Source organism: Mastigoproctus giganteus, chromosome 2 (genome assembly GCF_048544385.1).
Source record: "Mastigoproctus giganteus isolate SK-2022 chromosome 2, ASM4854438v1, whole genome shotgun sequence".
Lineage (NCBI taxonomy): Eukaryota > Metazoa > Arthropoda > Arachnida > Uropygi > Thelyphonidae > Mastigoproctus > Mastigoproctus giganteus.
Window position 1 is genome coordinate 87171048 of NC_143576.1, and position 17812 is coordinate 87188859.

At 36.9% G+C, this 17812-nt stretch overlaps 2 protein-coding genes across 3 annotated transcripts in view; one reads left to right on the forward strand and one right to left on the reverse strand.

The window, feature by feature from the left end:
- The window catches only part of LOC150089394 (5-formyltetrahydrofolate cyclo-ligase-like), an 81867-nt gene extending 79401 nt beyond the window's left edge, over window positions 1-2466 (reverse strand). The window contains exon 1 of the mRNA XM_090368566.1: window positions 2135-2466. Within this exon, the coding sequence (XP_090224692.1) occupies window positions 2135-2260 (126 nt within the window). The 5' untranslated portion in view covers window positions 2261-2466. The remainder of the gene's footprint in view (window positions 1-2134) is intronic.
- LOC150089395 (G kinase-anchoring protein 1-like) overlaps window positions 2431-17812 on the forward strand; it is a 199828-nt gene continuing 184446 nt past the window's right edge. For both annotated transcript variants that reach the window (XM_090368564.1, XM_090368565.1), the window contains exon 1: window positions 2431-3051. In XM_090368564.1, the coding sequence (XP_090224690.1) occupies window positions 2848-3051 (204 nt within the window). In that variant the 5' untranslated portion in view covers window positions 2431-2847. The remainder of the gene's footprint in view (window positions 3052-17812) is intronic.

Sequence of the window (17812 nt, forward strand, 5' to 3'; positions counted from 1 at the left end):
CAAGACTTCAGTTATAGCTTGGACACATGGGCTTGTTAAGGGGGAAGTCTTGTCTGACCAATCTGATTGGATACTATGATGTGGTCACAAAGCAACTGGATGCAGGGAATAACTTTAATATCATATATTTGGATCTTAGAAAGGCTTTAGATACTGTTGCACATGGAAGACTGCTGCACAAATGGCACTGGAGGCAAATTGCTGCTATGGTATGGATAAAGGGATGGTTGAGTGGGAGAAGACAGAGGGTGGTAATCATGGACGATGCTCTTTGTGGACTAATGTTATTAGTGGAGTCCCTCAGGGTTCAGAGTGTTGGGTCCATTGTTGTTTTCTGTATTTATAAATGATACTGATGATGGTATATCACGCTTAATTCCAAGTTTGCAGACAATACGAAGGTTGGCAGAGTTGTTAATAACACTAATGATAATATGCTGCTGCTGGTGCAAGAGGATCTAGAAAAGTTGAGCAGATGGGCTGAGAGGTGGCAAATGAAGTTTAACATTGACAAATGTAAAGTACTACATATGGGAAGCAGTAACCCCAGAGTAACATATCAACTCTGTGGTACTAAACTGACAGTGGTAGAGAACGAAAAGGACCTGGGGGTAATTGTGCAAGCAGATATGAAGTTTCCTGAGCAGTGTAGATGGTCTGCAAGAGTAGCTCATGGTGTCTTGTCAATGATATACAGGAATTTTTCTAGTAGGGATAAGGTGGCGATTATCCCCTTGTATAAGCAATGGTTAGGCCATACCTTGAGTACTGTATACAAGTCTGGAGGCTTCATTTTAAGAAGGATGTAGAGCTGTTGGAACGAGTGCAGAGAAGGGCAACAAGATTAGTGAATGGAACAAAGGGTTGCTCTTACAAAGAAAGGCTTAAGTTTTGCAAATTACAGCGTTTGAAGACTAGGCACCTGTGAGGTGATCTGATTGTGGTGTATAAAGCCTTGAATGGTTTGAGCATGCTCAATGCTGATGTGATTCTTACTCTTACTCAGAATAATCACCTGAGAGGCATAAATTCAAATTGAGGAAAGACAGTTGTAGGATAGATGTGCGTAAGTTTGACTTTAGCCAGCAGGTAGCTGATTGGTGGAACAGACTTCCATCTTTTGTTGTGGAAGTTAATAGCCTAAATAAATTTAAAGCTGAGCTGGCAGGTATTTAGAACGAATAGAGGGGTGAAATTGGAGCTTGTTTTTTTTTTTTTTTTTTTTGGCTGATGCTGCATAAGCTTGCTTTCTTGCATTGTGTGCCTCTACTAATGCTAAGAGATTAGCTGTTTTGTTCATGGTAACTTGTTTTTGGACTGTTTCTAATGTGTCATGTAATTCATCTCTGGATCATCTCAGTGCCCTAAAACACCACTAAAGGTACAGAAAATGAAGTATATTGCTATATTTACACCTTTGATTCAAAGGTCAAAACAAATTTAGCAAAGTTCAAGTTAAAGGCAGAGATTCAAGTGTAGACTGTGGCAATCTTAATTATTCTTATAAAATTTCACCTGCCTTTTCAACTGTTTTTGAAGATATTTGCATGCCTTTCTATTAATTATTCTTGTACAAATTTGCATGCCATTGTATTATCAAAATCTGATCTTTTGGACATTACTGACAGTAAGAAACGGTTCAGAGAAATTCAAATTTAATAAATAATCTCTATTTTTTTAAAAGTTAATGAAATTTTTTTGTAAGTTAACTTTTTTTTTACCATTACTACTTATTATCAGATTATTACTTTTATTATGTTCTACAATAAAATGATGCCTAAATATATATGTACTCCCCCCCCCCCCCCAAATCAACAAATTTCATTTTTCGCATCAGTTGTTATTCTAACCGATTAAAAAAATTGATAAAATCCCCCAGAATTAACTCTCCACGAGCTGGCAATTCTACTTACAAATCCTCTTTTAGGAGTTTTAATTATGTGAAGAACTGATTCAGCTGGACCAGCTCGTATGGTTTTTGCCACATGTTGCGGTGGCACTTTCACTGATGACTAAGTTGAATAGATACATTAGTTGATCACGGGTTTTCATTGTGACCAGTGTCACACCGCCGCACTTAACCACAAATCTAATTTTTAAAATCAATAGTATATCATAAACATATTCATCTAACCTTTTCGGTAACCAGTTTTGACTGTCGCAATCTCTCTTCATGTGTTAAAAGTCTCATCTTCTTTTTTAATTCTATGCGAAGTGCTTGTTTGGCAGCACTTATAGCAGCCGATGCAGCAGCTGTCATTTCTGTTCGAACAGCACAACTGAAGAAACAAAAAAAGAAATCGAATGTTTCTATTTTGTCACGATATCCTAGTCCTTACGACAAACAAATGAAACACAAAGCAAGCTTTCAAAATCTGAAACTGAGCGAAATGTGGGGTGCGTTTTATTTTAAAAACGTCCGATAACAACTTGTAACCAATTTACACAACTGAAAAAAGTCCTAAAAGCACGACCTGCACCGACAATTTTGAAAATAGAGGGAGCTAATGTATTTCCGGCCAACGTGATATTCTGACGTTTTTATGAGTTGCCTGTGTTTATAAGATATTTTGTAGTTTAAATAACAATTAAAAAAATATAAAAGCTATTTATATATTAGTCTGTGTTTTTCTGTGTATGTGTTGACATATATTGTTTCCAGGATGCTTCGTCTTTTGTTATTTAGATGATTTTAATCATAGAATTGAATATTCAAGTTGGTGCCTCGAACACCGAGCGTCTGCAAATCACTTGTTCCCCAAAGCTGAAACAGTTCAGTGTAAAAGAATTTGAAGTACTATAAAAAATAAGAACCCTATCCTGATTTTAAATTTCCCCTCCCCGTAAATGGCTACTGCTTGTGCATCCAGATTTGCTGTATTAAAATTAGAAGATGATGATTTGGAGGAATCAACGCTCACTGATGAGAGCAGTAATTTTAAAACAGATAAATTAAAAGTTGCTCAGGGTACAAAATCTCCACTGCCACCAAGTGAATCAAAATCAAAATCAAAGAAGAAGAAAAAGGGTACCAGTAACGAAGTTGCTGAAGTATGTTTTTAGTTTGCTTCTTATACCTTTATTTATATATGACATGAGCATAAATAATTAAAATAACGTCTATGGAGCAGTTCACACATTGAAAACTAAGTCCCACACAAGGCTTATAACACATTGTAAGTTATAAACAAGTTGGCTCCCACATTTTGGCATTTAGAAGGCTTGTCCACATTATATTATATTAACTTGTATTTATGTAAATGTTATGTTACACAAGTTTTATACTGTTGTCTTTTCTGATCCTTGATAAGAAACTAGGCCTCTAGTAACCCCTACATGTAGTAGTAGTAGTGGCATGTGATGCAAGAAAGCAAGTATCATTAGCCAAAAAAAAAAAAAAAAAACTCACACCATTCCCTCCAAATGCCTGTCCAATTGCTCCTTAAATTTATTTAACCTATCAACTTGCACAACAACAGATGGAAGTTTGTTCCAGCAATTAACCACCTGCTGGCTAAAGGCAAATTTCCGCACATCTGTTCTACATCTGTCTTTTCTTAATTTGAATTTATGCCCCCTTAGGTTCGTAATCTGAACAAATGGAAGGATCCCATCAGAATTCAGTGTGCTCAACCCATTCAAGGCCTTATACACCTCAATCAGATCACCGTGCAGGTGCCTAGACTCCAGCCACTGCAATTTGCAGAACTTAAGCCTCTCCTTCATTCCCTCACCAATCTTGTTGCCTTTCTCTGTACACGCTCAAGCAAATCTACATCCTTCCTAAAATGAGGCCTCTGGACCTGTACGCAGTACTCAAGGCATGGCCTGACCATTGCCTTATACAGAAGGACAAGACAATCACTTATTTTCCCTGCTAGCAAAATTCCTATATATCATTGACAAAACCCCATGACCTGCCCTGGCAGCCTGTCTGCATTGCTCAGAAAACTTCATATCTGACTGCACAATTACTCCCAGGTCTTTTTCATTTTTTACCACCTTAAGTGTAGTACCACACATTTGGTACGTTTCTCTGGGGTTACTTCTACCCCATATGCAGTACTTTGCATTTGTCAAGGTTAAACTTTAGTTGCCACTTCTTAGCCCATCTGCCCAAATTATCTAGATCCTGTTGCAGTAGCACACTGCCATTACTGTCATTAATAACTCTGCCAACTTTTGTATCATCTGCAAACTTCAACACTAAGCCTGATATACCTTCATCAATATCATTGATAAATATATCAATGATAATTGATATATATAATAACAGAGGACCCAACACCGAACCCTGTGGGACTTCACTAATAACATTAGTCCACGAAGAGCAGCACCCATTAATTACCGCCCTCTGTCTTCTCCCACTCAACCATCCTTTTATCCATTGTAGCAATTTACCCTTAATACCATTTTGCTCCAATTTGTACAATAGTCTTCCACGCGCAACAGTGTCAAAAGCTTTCCTGAAATCCAAATATATGATATCAAAATTATTTTTTGCATCCAGCTCCTTTGTAACCACATCATAATATCCTATCAAATTTGTCAGACAAGACTTTCCCTTAACAAACCCATGCTGTGTGAATTATTGCTGCAATCTTGTCTAGATGATCTTGCAATGCATCTTTAACCAGTGACTCCATTATTTTACCTGGAACAGAAGTTAAACTAACTGGTCTGTAATTACTCGTGTCACCCTTTGATCCCCCCTTTGTGAATTGGGATTACATTTGCACATCTCTAGTCCGTGAGGACCTCCCCCTGAGTCCAAGGATGCTCTCATAATTATGGCTAAGGGTTTGCTTAGTTGCTTTGCTGCCTCCTTTAATATAACTGGATAGATCCCATCCACCCCAGGTCCTTTTCTTATGTTTAACTCCAACAATTTCTTCTCCACTTTGCTCTCAGTTATTTTGTGTATGTGTATTTTGTTTCCTCTTCCACCTCAAGCAGTAGTGTAAGAAAAGAGATGAATGACAACACATAAAAATTCTGGATAATATTTTTGGTTATCCACCATATTTAAAACTGTTGGCATGTTTGGTACTTGCATTTGTAAGGATGAAATTCTCAATACCTTCTTATCTAACTTTAGTTCGTAGTTCCAGTGCGATTTGAGGTCAGCTGTTGGTCAAATGGGTGTATGATATAGTTTTCCGTGTGATCAGTCTCATTACGATTCCAGTTTCAATTTCAGATGCAGCACTCTTGTTCACTGTGTAAACATGCAGTTATTTTATTCCAGCCTCATTATTATTTTGGTTTTAGTTTCGATTCTAGAGTCAAACATTCCTGTTTTGTGTGTAATCATGTAGTTATTTTGTTTATGTGTAAATAGACATTTCCATGTAGTATTATAGACAAATTGGTGCATATGAATTTAATGCTGGGTTGAAACATAACTGTTAGAGTGAGATTAATTAATGTATGGATTATGAAATAAATAGAGATATTGGGTGGGCAGAGATATTGGGAGGATGTAGCTACCCTGGGTGTGGACACCAAGTAGGAGCCCAGACCTCAGCCAAGAGTTACAGAAAAGAGAAATTGAAGGAGGAAGTGGGCTCAGTGAGGCAAAGCTGGGCAATGTCCTAGTGCCCATGCTGGTTTTTTTCACCCCTGGAACTAAATAATTCAGAAGATGGAGACAATACTGTTGAAGCTGATGGTATTGGATGTAGTGACCATGATTGCACTACATCCAGATAACATTGGAAAAGTTTTAGTGAATTTTCTCCAATCATGGTGGCATGTAAATTGTTTGAACAATCATGGCAGAATCAAAATAATTATATCTTCCCTGACAAATAAAATTCAATTGAAAGGTCCTACATATCATTAAAGGTTACTCTTTTTTATAAATTTTTATTGTTCTGAACATGGTCTGTAATAATAGCAATATTTCATAATGTAGCACTTGAAATAAAATTTGCATCTTTATAAGTTTCCTGTTTGACTTACGAATATTGTATTTATATTATAAAGAAAGAAGTATTTGTAAATATTATAAAGAAAAAAGAAATTCACAACACAAAAATTAATTTTTAATTTGACATGTGACAAATTGTGTCACTAACAAATACTGTTGTATTTGTAAGTCAAACAGAAAACTTAGGAAGATGTGAATTTTTACTGTAATAAAATCTAGTGATTTTCTGTATAAAATGTATGTAATAAAATGTAGCATTTCTGTATTTTTACTGTAATAAAGTGTAGTGCAGTCATTATTTCGGAGAATAGTGAAAATCTCAGCATTTCAACTTGCTTCGAGTGATAGTCTTTTAACTTCTATGAGGAATACAGATAATTTTTAGACATTTTGTTTTGTGCAACATCTTCAGTAACTGGATTGCTCTCTTCATCATAGTGAATGTGTGGGAAGTTGAAGTGTAATAAGGACAACAATTCATTCACTATAGAAGTGGTATAGAAAGTATCATAAAATGTCTGAGAATATCTGTATTCCTTCATGAAATTAATGACAGATTTCACTTTACTCAAGCCAAAGTGCTTAGGTTTTCATAGGTTTCCATTTTGATTTACCTGCACACTGTGCTGCCAAAATAAGAACAGAGTTACTATTTTTAAAGAGAAACATTTTTTTGTAAAACATACAGTATGTATCATAAGTGGGGACCCACTTCAGGAATGGATTTAGAACCTGAAAACAATTTAAAAAAAAAATCATGTCAACATAAGTCTGATTTTGCCTCATTTCCTTTTGAGTTACAGCCATTTTTGTGTTCCAACAATTTTTTCCACAAACTGAGTTAGTATATCTGGCTCCATTCGACTGTTTACAAACAGTGCTTGATATCTCATAGAGGGCCTTGCTGATAATTATGTAAACACGATCCCGTAGTGTTCTTTGAGGATTTCTAGGCTAACTGAGGATTTCAGTTAGTTCTACTGACAAGGACACTACATTTGGAACTTGTTATTAACATTTTGATGCTGTGCATGGGCTGTGATAATGGTGGCTTATTCAAATTGAGAGATGATGGACATGCATCTCATGTATGAACTTACTAGATGCAATGCAGCTGAGGCAAAATGTCTATATGCAGAAAACTTCCCCACTCATCTGATGCCAAATAAAAAGACCTTTCAGAATGAATGCCGTGCAGAAACTGGTTCGTTTAGAAAATAAGTTTCAGATGGTGGTAGACCCATCAGGACCAGAACAGAAAATCCAACAGACACCTGGAACTTTTGAGCAGATGAGGAGGTCTATGTTCGAGGCATTTGCAAGCTTGTATTCATGCGTGTGGTGGCCATTTTGAGCATTAAGCAGATAATTGCTGGAATACAAAAATAGCTGTAACTCAGAAACAAGAAAAAATCAGACCTATGTTTGTGTGAACTTTTTTTTATTGTTTTTAGGTCCTAAATCCATCCCTGAAGTGAGTCCCACATGTTATTTTACACCCTGTATAGCCTAATACACATTAGCTGGAAACCAACACTTTTATTTCTTGTTAAATGTTGCTGAAGTACTAAAATATTTTCTATCATTGTACATCAGGTAACTCGATTATTTAAAACATTGCTTTTAGTTCCATAAACTTAAAAGCTGCATATCATGTCTCTGAATACATTACCAGATTATAAAGAAATTCACAAACACAAAAATTAATTTTTAAAATGGATGATCACTATCATCCATGTAACAAATTGGTCACTAAAGGTCATGTGACTACTGAAGGGTTAACCTTGCTAACAACCAGGATTTAAAATTCTTTCATTCAGAAATAATTATTCTAAAAGTTTAAAAGAATTGTTAATCCATTGCCGGTCATGTGAAGAATTGTTACTCTAGGTGTGGGGTCTGAGTAACCCGATGTGCAGGAAATTTTAGTAATCACCATGAAATAATTCAAAATTGTTCACTTTTTGATTCCACCATTATTTCGATATTTTCTAAATGGAACTGTGAAAAATTTTGATACCATATACTTGGATTTCAGGAAAGCTTTTGACACTGTTGTGCATGGAAGACTACTGTGCAAATTGGAGCAGAATGGTTGGTTGGTTGATTTAGCGATTTCTTAGACGCATCGGCAACTATGGCCATAGTGTGCCAGGAGCAGAATGGTATTAAGGGTAAGTTGCTACAATGGATAAAAGGGTAGTTGAGTGGGAGAAGACAGAGGGTGGTAATCAATGGACACTATTCTTTGTGGAATAATGTTATTAGTGGAGTCCCACAGGGTTTGGTGTTGGGTCCACTATTGTTTTGTATGTTTATCAATGAATATACAAAAGTATCAAAGTTTGCAGATGATACAAAGGTTGGCAGGGTTGTTAATGACAGTAATGGCAATGTGCTACTGCAACAGGATCTAGAAAATTTGGGCAGATGGGCTGAGAAGTGGCAACTGAAGTTTAACATTGACAAATGCAAAGTACTGCATATGGGTAGAAGTAACCCTAGAGGAACGTACCAACTGTGTGGTACTACACTTATGGTAGTAAAAAATGAAACAGACCTGGGAGTAATAGTGCAGTCAGATTTTCTAGCAGGGAAAAGGAGGTGATTATCCCTTTGTATAAGGCAATGGTCAGGCCATGCCTTGAGTACTGCGTATAGATCTGGAGGCCTCATTTTAGGAAGGATGTAGATTTGCTTGAACGTGTACAGAGAAGGGCAACAAGATTGATGAGGGGAATGGAGGTTTCCTCTTACCAAAAGAGGCTTAAGATCTGCAAATTGCAGCGGCTGGAGACTAGGCACTGCGAGGTGATCTGATTGAGGGGTATAAGGTCTTGAATGGGTTGAGCATGCTGAATTCTGATGGGATTCTTCCACTTGCTCAGATTATGAACCTAAGGGGGCATAAATTCAAATTGAAGAAAGACAGTTGTAGAATAGATGTGTGGAAATTTGCCTTTAGCCAGCGAGTGGTTAATTGCTGGAACAAACATACATCTGTCGTTGTGGAAGTTGATAGCTTAAATAAATTCAAGGAGGAACTGGACAAACTCTTAGAGGGAATGGTTGTGTGAATTATTATTATTTTTTTTGGATGATGCTACATAAGCTTATATACTTGCTTTCTTGCATCTCATGCCACTATTACTATTACTAAATACACTTTTCCTATTAAAAACATATTTTTAATTAATTTTTGAAAACATCTTTTAAACCTATTGATGAACAAAGTGTAAATCGAAAAGCCTGTGCTCTCTAATGAATGAATGCATTTGGATGCCCATCTGTCAGTAAATAAGCACTCCATGAAACGAAGTGCACATCAACAATTGGATTCCAGATGACATTTCAATGTCACAAAGCCAGAGAGCATTACCAATTAGAGGAAAGTACATGTTGATAAAGCCAGCTCACTGTCAATAAATTTTTGTGACAAATACCATTCAACACAACATATAATTGGGTATAACCTGATTCCTACACTTTTCCTGTTTGCAGGGATAATCAACAGAGATTTCTTTAATTTTCAGTGGAGAAATCAAAGAAAACATTTTCAAAAACAGCTGATAGCAGTTTCAGCTGTGTGAAGAGAGTAGATGAATAGCACAAATAGCTGAAATACTGTATTGGATATCATTAACCCTGTGCACATATCTCATGGCTAATAGATTATTTAGGTAAGATGTTTATCATAAATGATTTGGGGATGTCTTGAGTCAAGGTCTGTTTTGATAATTTTGGAAAATGCTGGGATCATGGAGGCTGGCATCTTTAATTTTGTGCAGAAGGATATTTCCCAAATTATACCCCCTCAGAATTTAATACTGTTATCAAATATAGCATTCTTCTGTTATTTTGAATAATTGTTGTAGTCCTAATTACAAAAGTAAAATCCTAAGTAAACTTTCAAAACTGAGTGAAGCACACATGCTGAAACATTATCAAACATATAAAAACATATTTGATAATAACATAACTACTCTGAATAACAAATATATTAAATATATTATGCAATATTTTGATAATAATGGAAGTGGATTATTGTCCTTTAGTATGCCTGTGACGTTTTTTAGTGACATGCTGTTGTTAGATATTAAGAAGAAAAGATATGTAGTGATGAACGCATTCACATAAGCTAAATGTTCTCCCATTGAGAATGAAAATGATTTCATTCCCATTTGCAAGGTACTTTGAGATGAAATGTCCAGGAGATGAGTCATCTCCTGGATATTTAGTAGTTAGTTCTAGAGAGAGAGTTAGGAACGTATACCATTTTATTATAACTGCAATATTGCTTCAGAAATTAATAATCAAGAGATATGTTATGATTTGTTGTTGAACAAAATTGTCAGTACTGGCCTGCTCTTAAATTGCTGTTTTTTTAATGTTGAACATTGTTAAATACTTAATTCAAAAATGAGAGTAGCAGTGTGTTATAGGCATAATGACTGTAATGAGTATAACAAATAACTGTATAGAGAAATAGAGTGGGCCAGAATATCAGAATGCCTTATAATGGAGAATTTTAACTTTCCAGTTATTGCCTAGAATTTGTGGATTGCTCACTCATACACTATCAAGATATCTGGGGATTTATTGGATGACTGTTTTTAACATCAACATGTCTAGAGGGGCAACAAGAGGAAGCAATACTCATAATCTGATTATCAGTAGCAGTTCTTCATGCATTAAGAATCTGCAAGTAAACGATTCACTATATGTCAGTGGTGATTACAGTGTACTGATGTGGGATTTACTTAAAGATGGAACTACCATCAAGGGTAGAGGGAAGAGCCTCTGCTTTCATAAGGGTTGTGTCAACTTTTGGCCTTGAAGGGCAGTGCCGGATTAAAGCAACTGGAGACCCTGGGCTAGGAGACCTTGGGAGGCCCAAAATTAATAGCATCTAATCATGAGAAACAAAACCTAGTTCTATTCTTTATCTACTCAATGAAAGTAGAACATTGCTGAAATTTTAGCATTTATAAAAAGATTGTTTATAAAATTATAACCTTTAATAAGTTTACAAAAGTATGAAATTAATGAAGACGTTCACACAAAACATTCATAAGGGAATCATAGCAATGTTATAACATTACACTATATACAAAGCCAGAACAGTTTCTCTCAAGCTTTTTTGGATGCAAACTTATCAATTATATCATTAAAATCAGTAAGTCGCAGTTTATCATTTTCTATGCAGAGAATGCTTAGATCAGGCAACTGACCCTGGGACATTGTTGACCATAGATCATTCTTTATCCTTTTTAGTCTAGAAAATTATCTTTTGCCAGTACAGTTGGTAACCATTAAACACAGGAACAATCTGAAAATTGTTTCCACATTTGGAAAAGCTGTCCGAATTGTCTCCTGGAATATTATTTGATACATACCTTGGTGGCCGAAATTTTCTTTTTCAGGGTGAGCTTGTTTTACGTGCACGTGGAAGTGCAAGAGTTCATCGACTAGACCAGTGGTTTTCAACTGGGTGCCACAACAACATTCTAGGGATGCCATGTAATTTGGGTTTAAGTTACTTAAAGTTATTATTATTATTTTTTTTTTTTTCATTTGTATATTTATTTCACTATAAAAAGGTGTACTGTATCTTTTTAATTTTGTGGTGATCTGTAATTGATCTTTATTTAGTACCTCTATATAAAGAAAAAAATATTATATAGGTATATATTAAAAGGTCGAAAACCACTCTGTTAAGTATTTCTTTTGGCCTAGGGATGCTGTGAAAAAATTACTGCGACACTAAGGGCGCCATGAACCGAGAAAGTTTGGGAACCTCTGGACTAGACTAAGGTCAACATCCTTTGGGTACTCTTGCATCAACATCTCGACACCATTGTGAATCTGTTCTGTGGTTGCTTGCAGGTTCACCAAAAATGAAAAATTGCCAGCTACACTCCTATACACTGTTGCACTTCTGTCTAGGTTTGCTTCAAGAGCATCCGTGACAGTGATAAATGAATTTACTCTAAACTTGTCTCGTGGAGAAAGTTCTTCTAAGGCTTTGTGTGCTGTCCCATCATTGTTTTCTTTTTTTCATACTCTCTGCCTTCTTTTGACAGTTTTGTACTCTACATATGGTAGAGTAAATTTTGCTTGCTGTTCAGTTTCATCAAAATTAGCCCAAGTGTTTGATACGAACTGCAATAATGAGCTGTAAATATTTGCACATGTGCTCAATGAAATTTGCGAACTTTGGAGTGCCATGTTAACTTTATGAAATTGATCTAGCAAATGTGTACAAAGATGAAGCATGAAAATGAATTAATTCTTCCATTTTCTGCAGAAGATTTTCAGCCTGTCATCTAGTATCTTCTTTTTCAGTTTCATCACAGTAAATATGACTGAGGACTTCAACAATGTTAGCATAACTTTCGCTAATAGCTGCAGTAGCTTTGGCTTGAGCCTCCCATCTTGTGTCTGATAAATGTTTAGGAACTTTTGACTCAGGAGGCAAGAAATTTTTTAGCACTGCCATCTTTTTGTAGACGCTGAGAAAAAACAATAAAGCTCATTTATTGTGCCAAAAAAATTCACTGCATCTAGGCACGAGTCAACTGCGGTTCATCCAACTAGATTTAGGGAATGTCCAGCACATGAAATAAACTTTGCAAGCTTGTTCCTTTTCAGAATTTTTTGTTGAACGCCATTATACTTTCCAGCCATATTGGCTGCATTGTCATATAATTATCCTCTACATTTACTGAAATCTATTTTAAGTTCACTGAAGTAGTTCAGTATCAGCTCAGCCATACTTTCACCGATGTTTCAGTTCGAGAAAACTCAGAAAGCGTTCAACTGGTAATCCATCAATAGGAGAAACATATCTAACAATGACAATAAGTTGATCAACATGGAAAACATCAGGGATTGAATCGACAGATAAACTAAAATAACTTGCCTGTTTGATGTTGCTTAGTATTGATTCTCGAACTTTATTAGCCATCAACTGGATAACCTCTTCACATATGGTTTTTGATAAGTACGATGGCTGACCAGAGCTTTTACCTCCATACTGATTTATGTGAGCACACATAAATCAGGAAGGGATCAAATTTGACAATTAATTCAAGCAATCCAAGAAAGTTACCATTGTTTGGTGAACCAAATGTTTCATCATCTCCCCTAAATGCCAAGCCATGATCTGCCAAAAGGGAAATCACTGCAGTGACTTGCTGAAGTACATGCCTCCAGTAATCCTGCTCTGCTTTGATTTGCTCTTCGAGTTTTGATGTGAGCATTTGACCACACTTTCTTGTTAAGTATATTAGCATAGAGTTCATATGATTTTTAGTGTTTCTGTGGGTTTGAACAAGATAAGCATGATGTCAATCATCGAATCCAGTAGAAGCTAAAGCTGTAGTTGAGGTAGTTTGGTTAGGGAATAGTTTGCACACAAAACAGTAGACTTTTCCTTTTGTGGGGGAATACACTTGCCATTCTCGAGGGTCGGTTTCTCCATTTACTTTGGTGGAATTAAATAAATTCTTTGAGCAGAACCAGGCTTGGTTTTTGTATGTTCACTTTGAATTGGTAAAAGGTCCATCCCAGTGCTGACATCCCGATGGACCTTTCTCAATCCAGAATGATATTTCTTCGTTATTCAATGTGGTCCATAAACCTACGTCATTGTCTCTTGTAGCATGAACTAGTAGCATGAACAGTTGGAACAGTCTGCACTAGTAGCATGAACAGTTGGTATTTTTGTGTCTGTAATGTTAGGGTTTTTGCTGAGATCATTTGCTTTTGTGATCATTTGCTTTCTTTAAGATGGTAATGAGCTTGAACTGCTTCTTTTGGTGTAACTATCTTGTGTAATGTTCCTTCAGCACCTTGTGTTAATTCTTTGGCTGTAGGTCCTGTCACTCCATTCACTTTCTCCAGAAGTTTCTGCACTAGTAGCGGTAGTTACTGACAACAGTTTGCCTTGAAGTTCTTGGGAGGCTGTGTTCTGTATATAAACTGGTTGTTCTTCAGTCTGCTCAGTGTAGTCTACTTGATTTTCTTCTGTTTGTAAACACAAATGTTCTGTATCTGAGGGATTGTGTAGGGCTGTTTCTGCCTTCTGTACAAAGCCATATGACGTGATTGGCTTTAAACTTGAGTATTTCTTTCTGTTCTTTTTGTTGCTTTCGTTTACTAGCACCATTTTGACTTTTTGTAAAATTTAAATATTATTGTGATTCACAATGATATAAAAGAATCCTCACTTGTTCTCAAAATGCACGCTATAATGATAGACAGTGATCTGAACACTTGTATTGCTTCATAGCTGACTTGATCATTTGATTCTGAGTAGCTTTAAAGCCTCCACGAACTTCAGTAACAGTTATACAGTTACGTACTTGTGTAACTGTTATACAGTCATAGACTCATACATCACGTGTTTAATGTTAGTAAGCAACTGGGCCTAGATAGTAAAATCAAGTATTCAAGGGTGAGTGTGTTCAACAATCCCATCAATGTGTTCCTGAATTTTGGATTTGTGCTTACACATTATTTTGGCCTGGGTATGCCCCTGATTTTTATCATTACAAATGAAATAAAATTAATGGTAAATTTAAAAAAAATTTTTTTTTTTGGGCAGGAGGCTGAGGCCCCCTTAGATTATAAGGCCCTGGACTGCAGCCCACTCAGCCCATATGTAAATCCGACACTGTTGAAGGGACATTGCAACCATGTCCAAGCTTATAACTGTTATAGTTGAAGGTGGTGCAATAAAAGACTCCCCGCCCCCAAGTGGTTTCAGACAGTTTTTAAATTCTATACAGTGGGACCATCCGATGATGAACTAACTTGTTGGGACTAACTTGCTCTTAAATTACTCATCAGCAAATTCTGAGTGTAATAATAGTAGTGGCATGTGATGCAAGAAAGCATGTGTATGAGCTTATGCAGCATCAGCCAAAAAAAAAAAAAAATCACACCATTCCCACCAAATGCCTGTCTAGTTCCTCCTTAAATTTATTCAACCTATCAACTTCCACAACGACAGATGGAAGTTTGTTCCAGCAATTAACCACCCGCTGGCTAAAGGCAAATTTCCACACATCTATTCTACATCTGTCTTTTCTTAATTTGAATTTATGCCCCCTTAGGTTCGTAATCTGAACAAGTGGAAGGATCCCATCGGAATTCAGCGTGCTCAACCCATTCAAGGCCTTATACACCTCAATCAAATCACCGCGCATGTGCCTAGTCTCCAGCTACTGCAATTTGCGGAACTTAAGCCTCTCTTGGTAAGAGGATCCCTTCATTCCCCTCACTAATCTTGTTGCCCTTCTCTGTACACGCTCAAGCAAATCTACATCCTTCCTAAAATGAGGCCTCCAGACCTGTACGCAGTACTCAAGGCTTGGCCTGACCATTGCCTTATACAGAGGGATAATCACCTCCTTTTCCCTGCTAGCAAAATTCCTATATATCATTGACAAAACCCCATGACCTGCCCTGGCAGCCTGTCTGCATTGCTCAGAAAACTTCATATCTGCCTGCACAATTACTCCCAGGTCTTTTTCATTTTCTGCCACCTTAAGTGTAGTACCACACAGTTGGTACATTTCTCTGGGGTCGCTTCTACCCATATGCAGTACTTTGCATTTGTCAAGGTTAAACTTCAGTTGCCACTTCTTAGCCCATCTGCCCAAATTATCTAGATCCTGTTGCAGTAGCACACTGCCATTACTGTCATTAACAACCCTGTCAACCTTTGTATCATCTGCAAACTTCGACACTAAGCCTGATATACCTTCATCAATATCATTGATAAATATACAAAACAGAGGACCCAACACCGAACTCTGTGGAATTCCACTAATAACATTAGTCCACGAAGAGCAGCACCCATTGATTACCACCCTCTGTCTTCTCCCACTCAACCATCCTTTTATCCATTGTAGCAACTTACCCTTAATACCATTCTGCTCCAATTTGTACAATAGTCTTTCATGCACAACAGTGTCAAAAGCTTTCCTGAAATCCAAATATATGATATCAAAATTATTTTTTGCATCCAGTTCCTTTAACCACATCATAATATCCTATCAAATTTGTTAGACAAGACTTTCCCTTAACAAACACATGCTATGTCTGAATTATTGCTGCAGTCTTGTCTAGATGATCCTGCAATGCATCTTTAACCAGTGACGCCATTATTTTACCCGCAACAGAAGTTAAACTAACTGGTCTGTAATTACTCGTGTCACCCTTCGATCCCCCTTTGTGAATTGGGGATACATTTGCACATCTCCAGTGTGTGGGAACCTCCCCTGTGTCCAAGGATGCTCTCATAATTATGGCTAAGGGTTTGCTTAGTTGCTTTGCCGCCTCCTTTAATATAACTGGATAGATCCCATCCACCCCAGGTGCTTTTCTTATGTTTAACTTCAACAATTTCTCCTCCACTTTGCACTCAGTTCCCTGAATGCTTCCCTGAGTGGGAAGCATTCAGGGAAGTAATCTTAGAAGCTATGAGCCTCTTCATATTGTGGCAGAGAAGAAAAATTCATGGGATGCATAAAAATTATCAGGAGATATATAAGCCTATGGTAGATATAAATTAGTCTACTTGGTGGTAGATAACACTCATCAACTGGTGCAGTACACTTTGCTTATTGAAGGCTTAAAGTGATGGAACCCATATTTAGTTTCCAGAGCAAAGCTCTGGCAACTACCTCATCTCTTATATCCTGCAGTATGATTGATGTCTTCTGAGGTTATGATGGACATCCATCACAGTAAGATACAATCTTCCTTACATTTCGAGGGTGCAGCTCTAAAATGGCATTTTTGGTCCAGCCACTAGATAGTCCATCAGACCAAACTTATTGGTAACCCTCTAGGAATCTTACAGATCAGCTAGTGTATAATTTTGCTGCCTCTACTCTGCCAGATAGTGACTGGAGGCAGTCCAAGTAGTGTGCATGTGTGCAGGGCACCTTTTTGAGGTCACATTACATCAAGGAGCTGGGTATATTCTTACCATGTGTACACCATATCCAAAATTTCATTACTTCATATACATGTTCCCCCCTCCACGTTTTCTTACTACAGAATACGCCACGAATTGTCAAACCAATCGAACAAACTTATCTCTTAAAAGATCTAAACCTCCCAAACACTTCCTCAATAATTTCACAAATATACGTTGTCTCAGTGATGTCCATTACCACTTACAGTCTAGCAAAACCCATGTCCTTTTTCTGACAGAATCCCAATTATCGGTTGATTCAACCCTAGCTCAAATTAGTTTTCCAAATTATTTGCTGTATGATTCCTTTCTCTTCAAAGGTGGTACTTGTGTATATGTCTGTTCTGATATTCCCTGTCAGAGACTTAGTAATTTGGATCTCCTCTTTTCGGTCTTCTCTGACTTGAAATCTCTCTACCACATTCTGTCAAATTCATCTGTTGTCTTTATTGTTGATTTGATTTTCTTGATTTTCTCCAGTCCAACTTTCCTAACAGCGAGGTAATTTTCCTTTTTGTTTTTAATGTTCACACTCCAGCTGGCTTCTGTTTTCCATTTTCTAGTCACACAGACCCAGCTGGTCGAGATGCTGAGATTTTTGCAATTAATAATGAACTTGCATAGATTGTTCATTTACCTACCAGAATACCAGACAATCCTAACCACACAGCCAACATGCTCGATCTTTTTCTCACAAACAACCCTTCTAACTACATGGTCGAGGTGAGTGGTCCTCTAGGTACCTTCAGATTGCAACTTGGTGATGGTCTCTTCTCCAATGGAGCCTTTCTCTCATGACCATTCTCAACCTCATGTTGTTTGGCATTACAAGAATGCTAAATAAGATGATATTCAAGGTTTCTTTTCCTTGGTCGGATTACTGTTTGAAA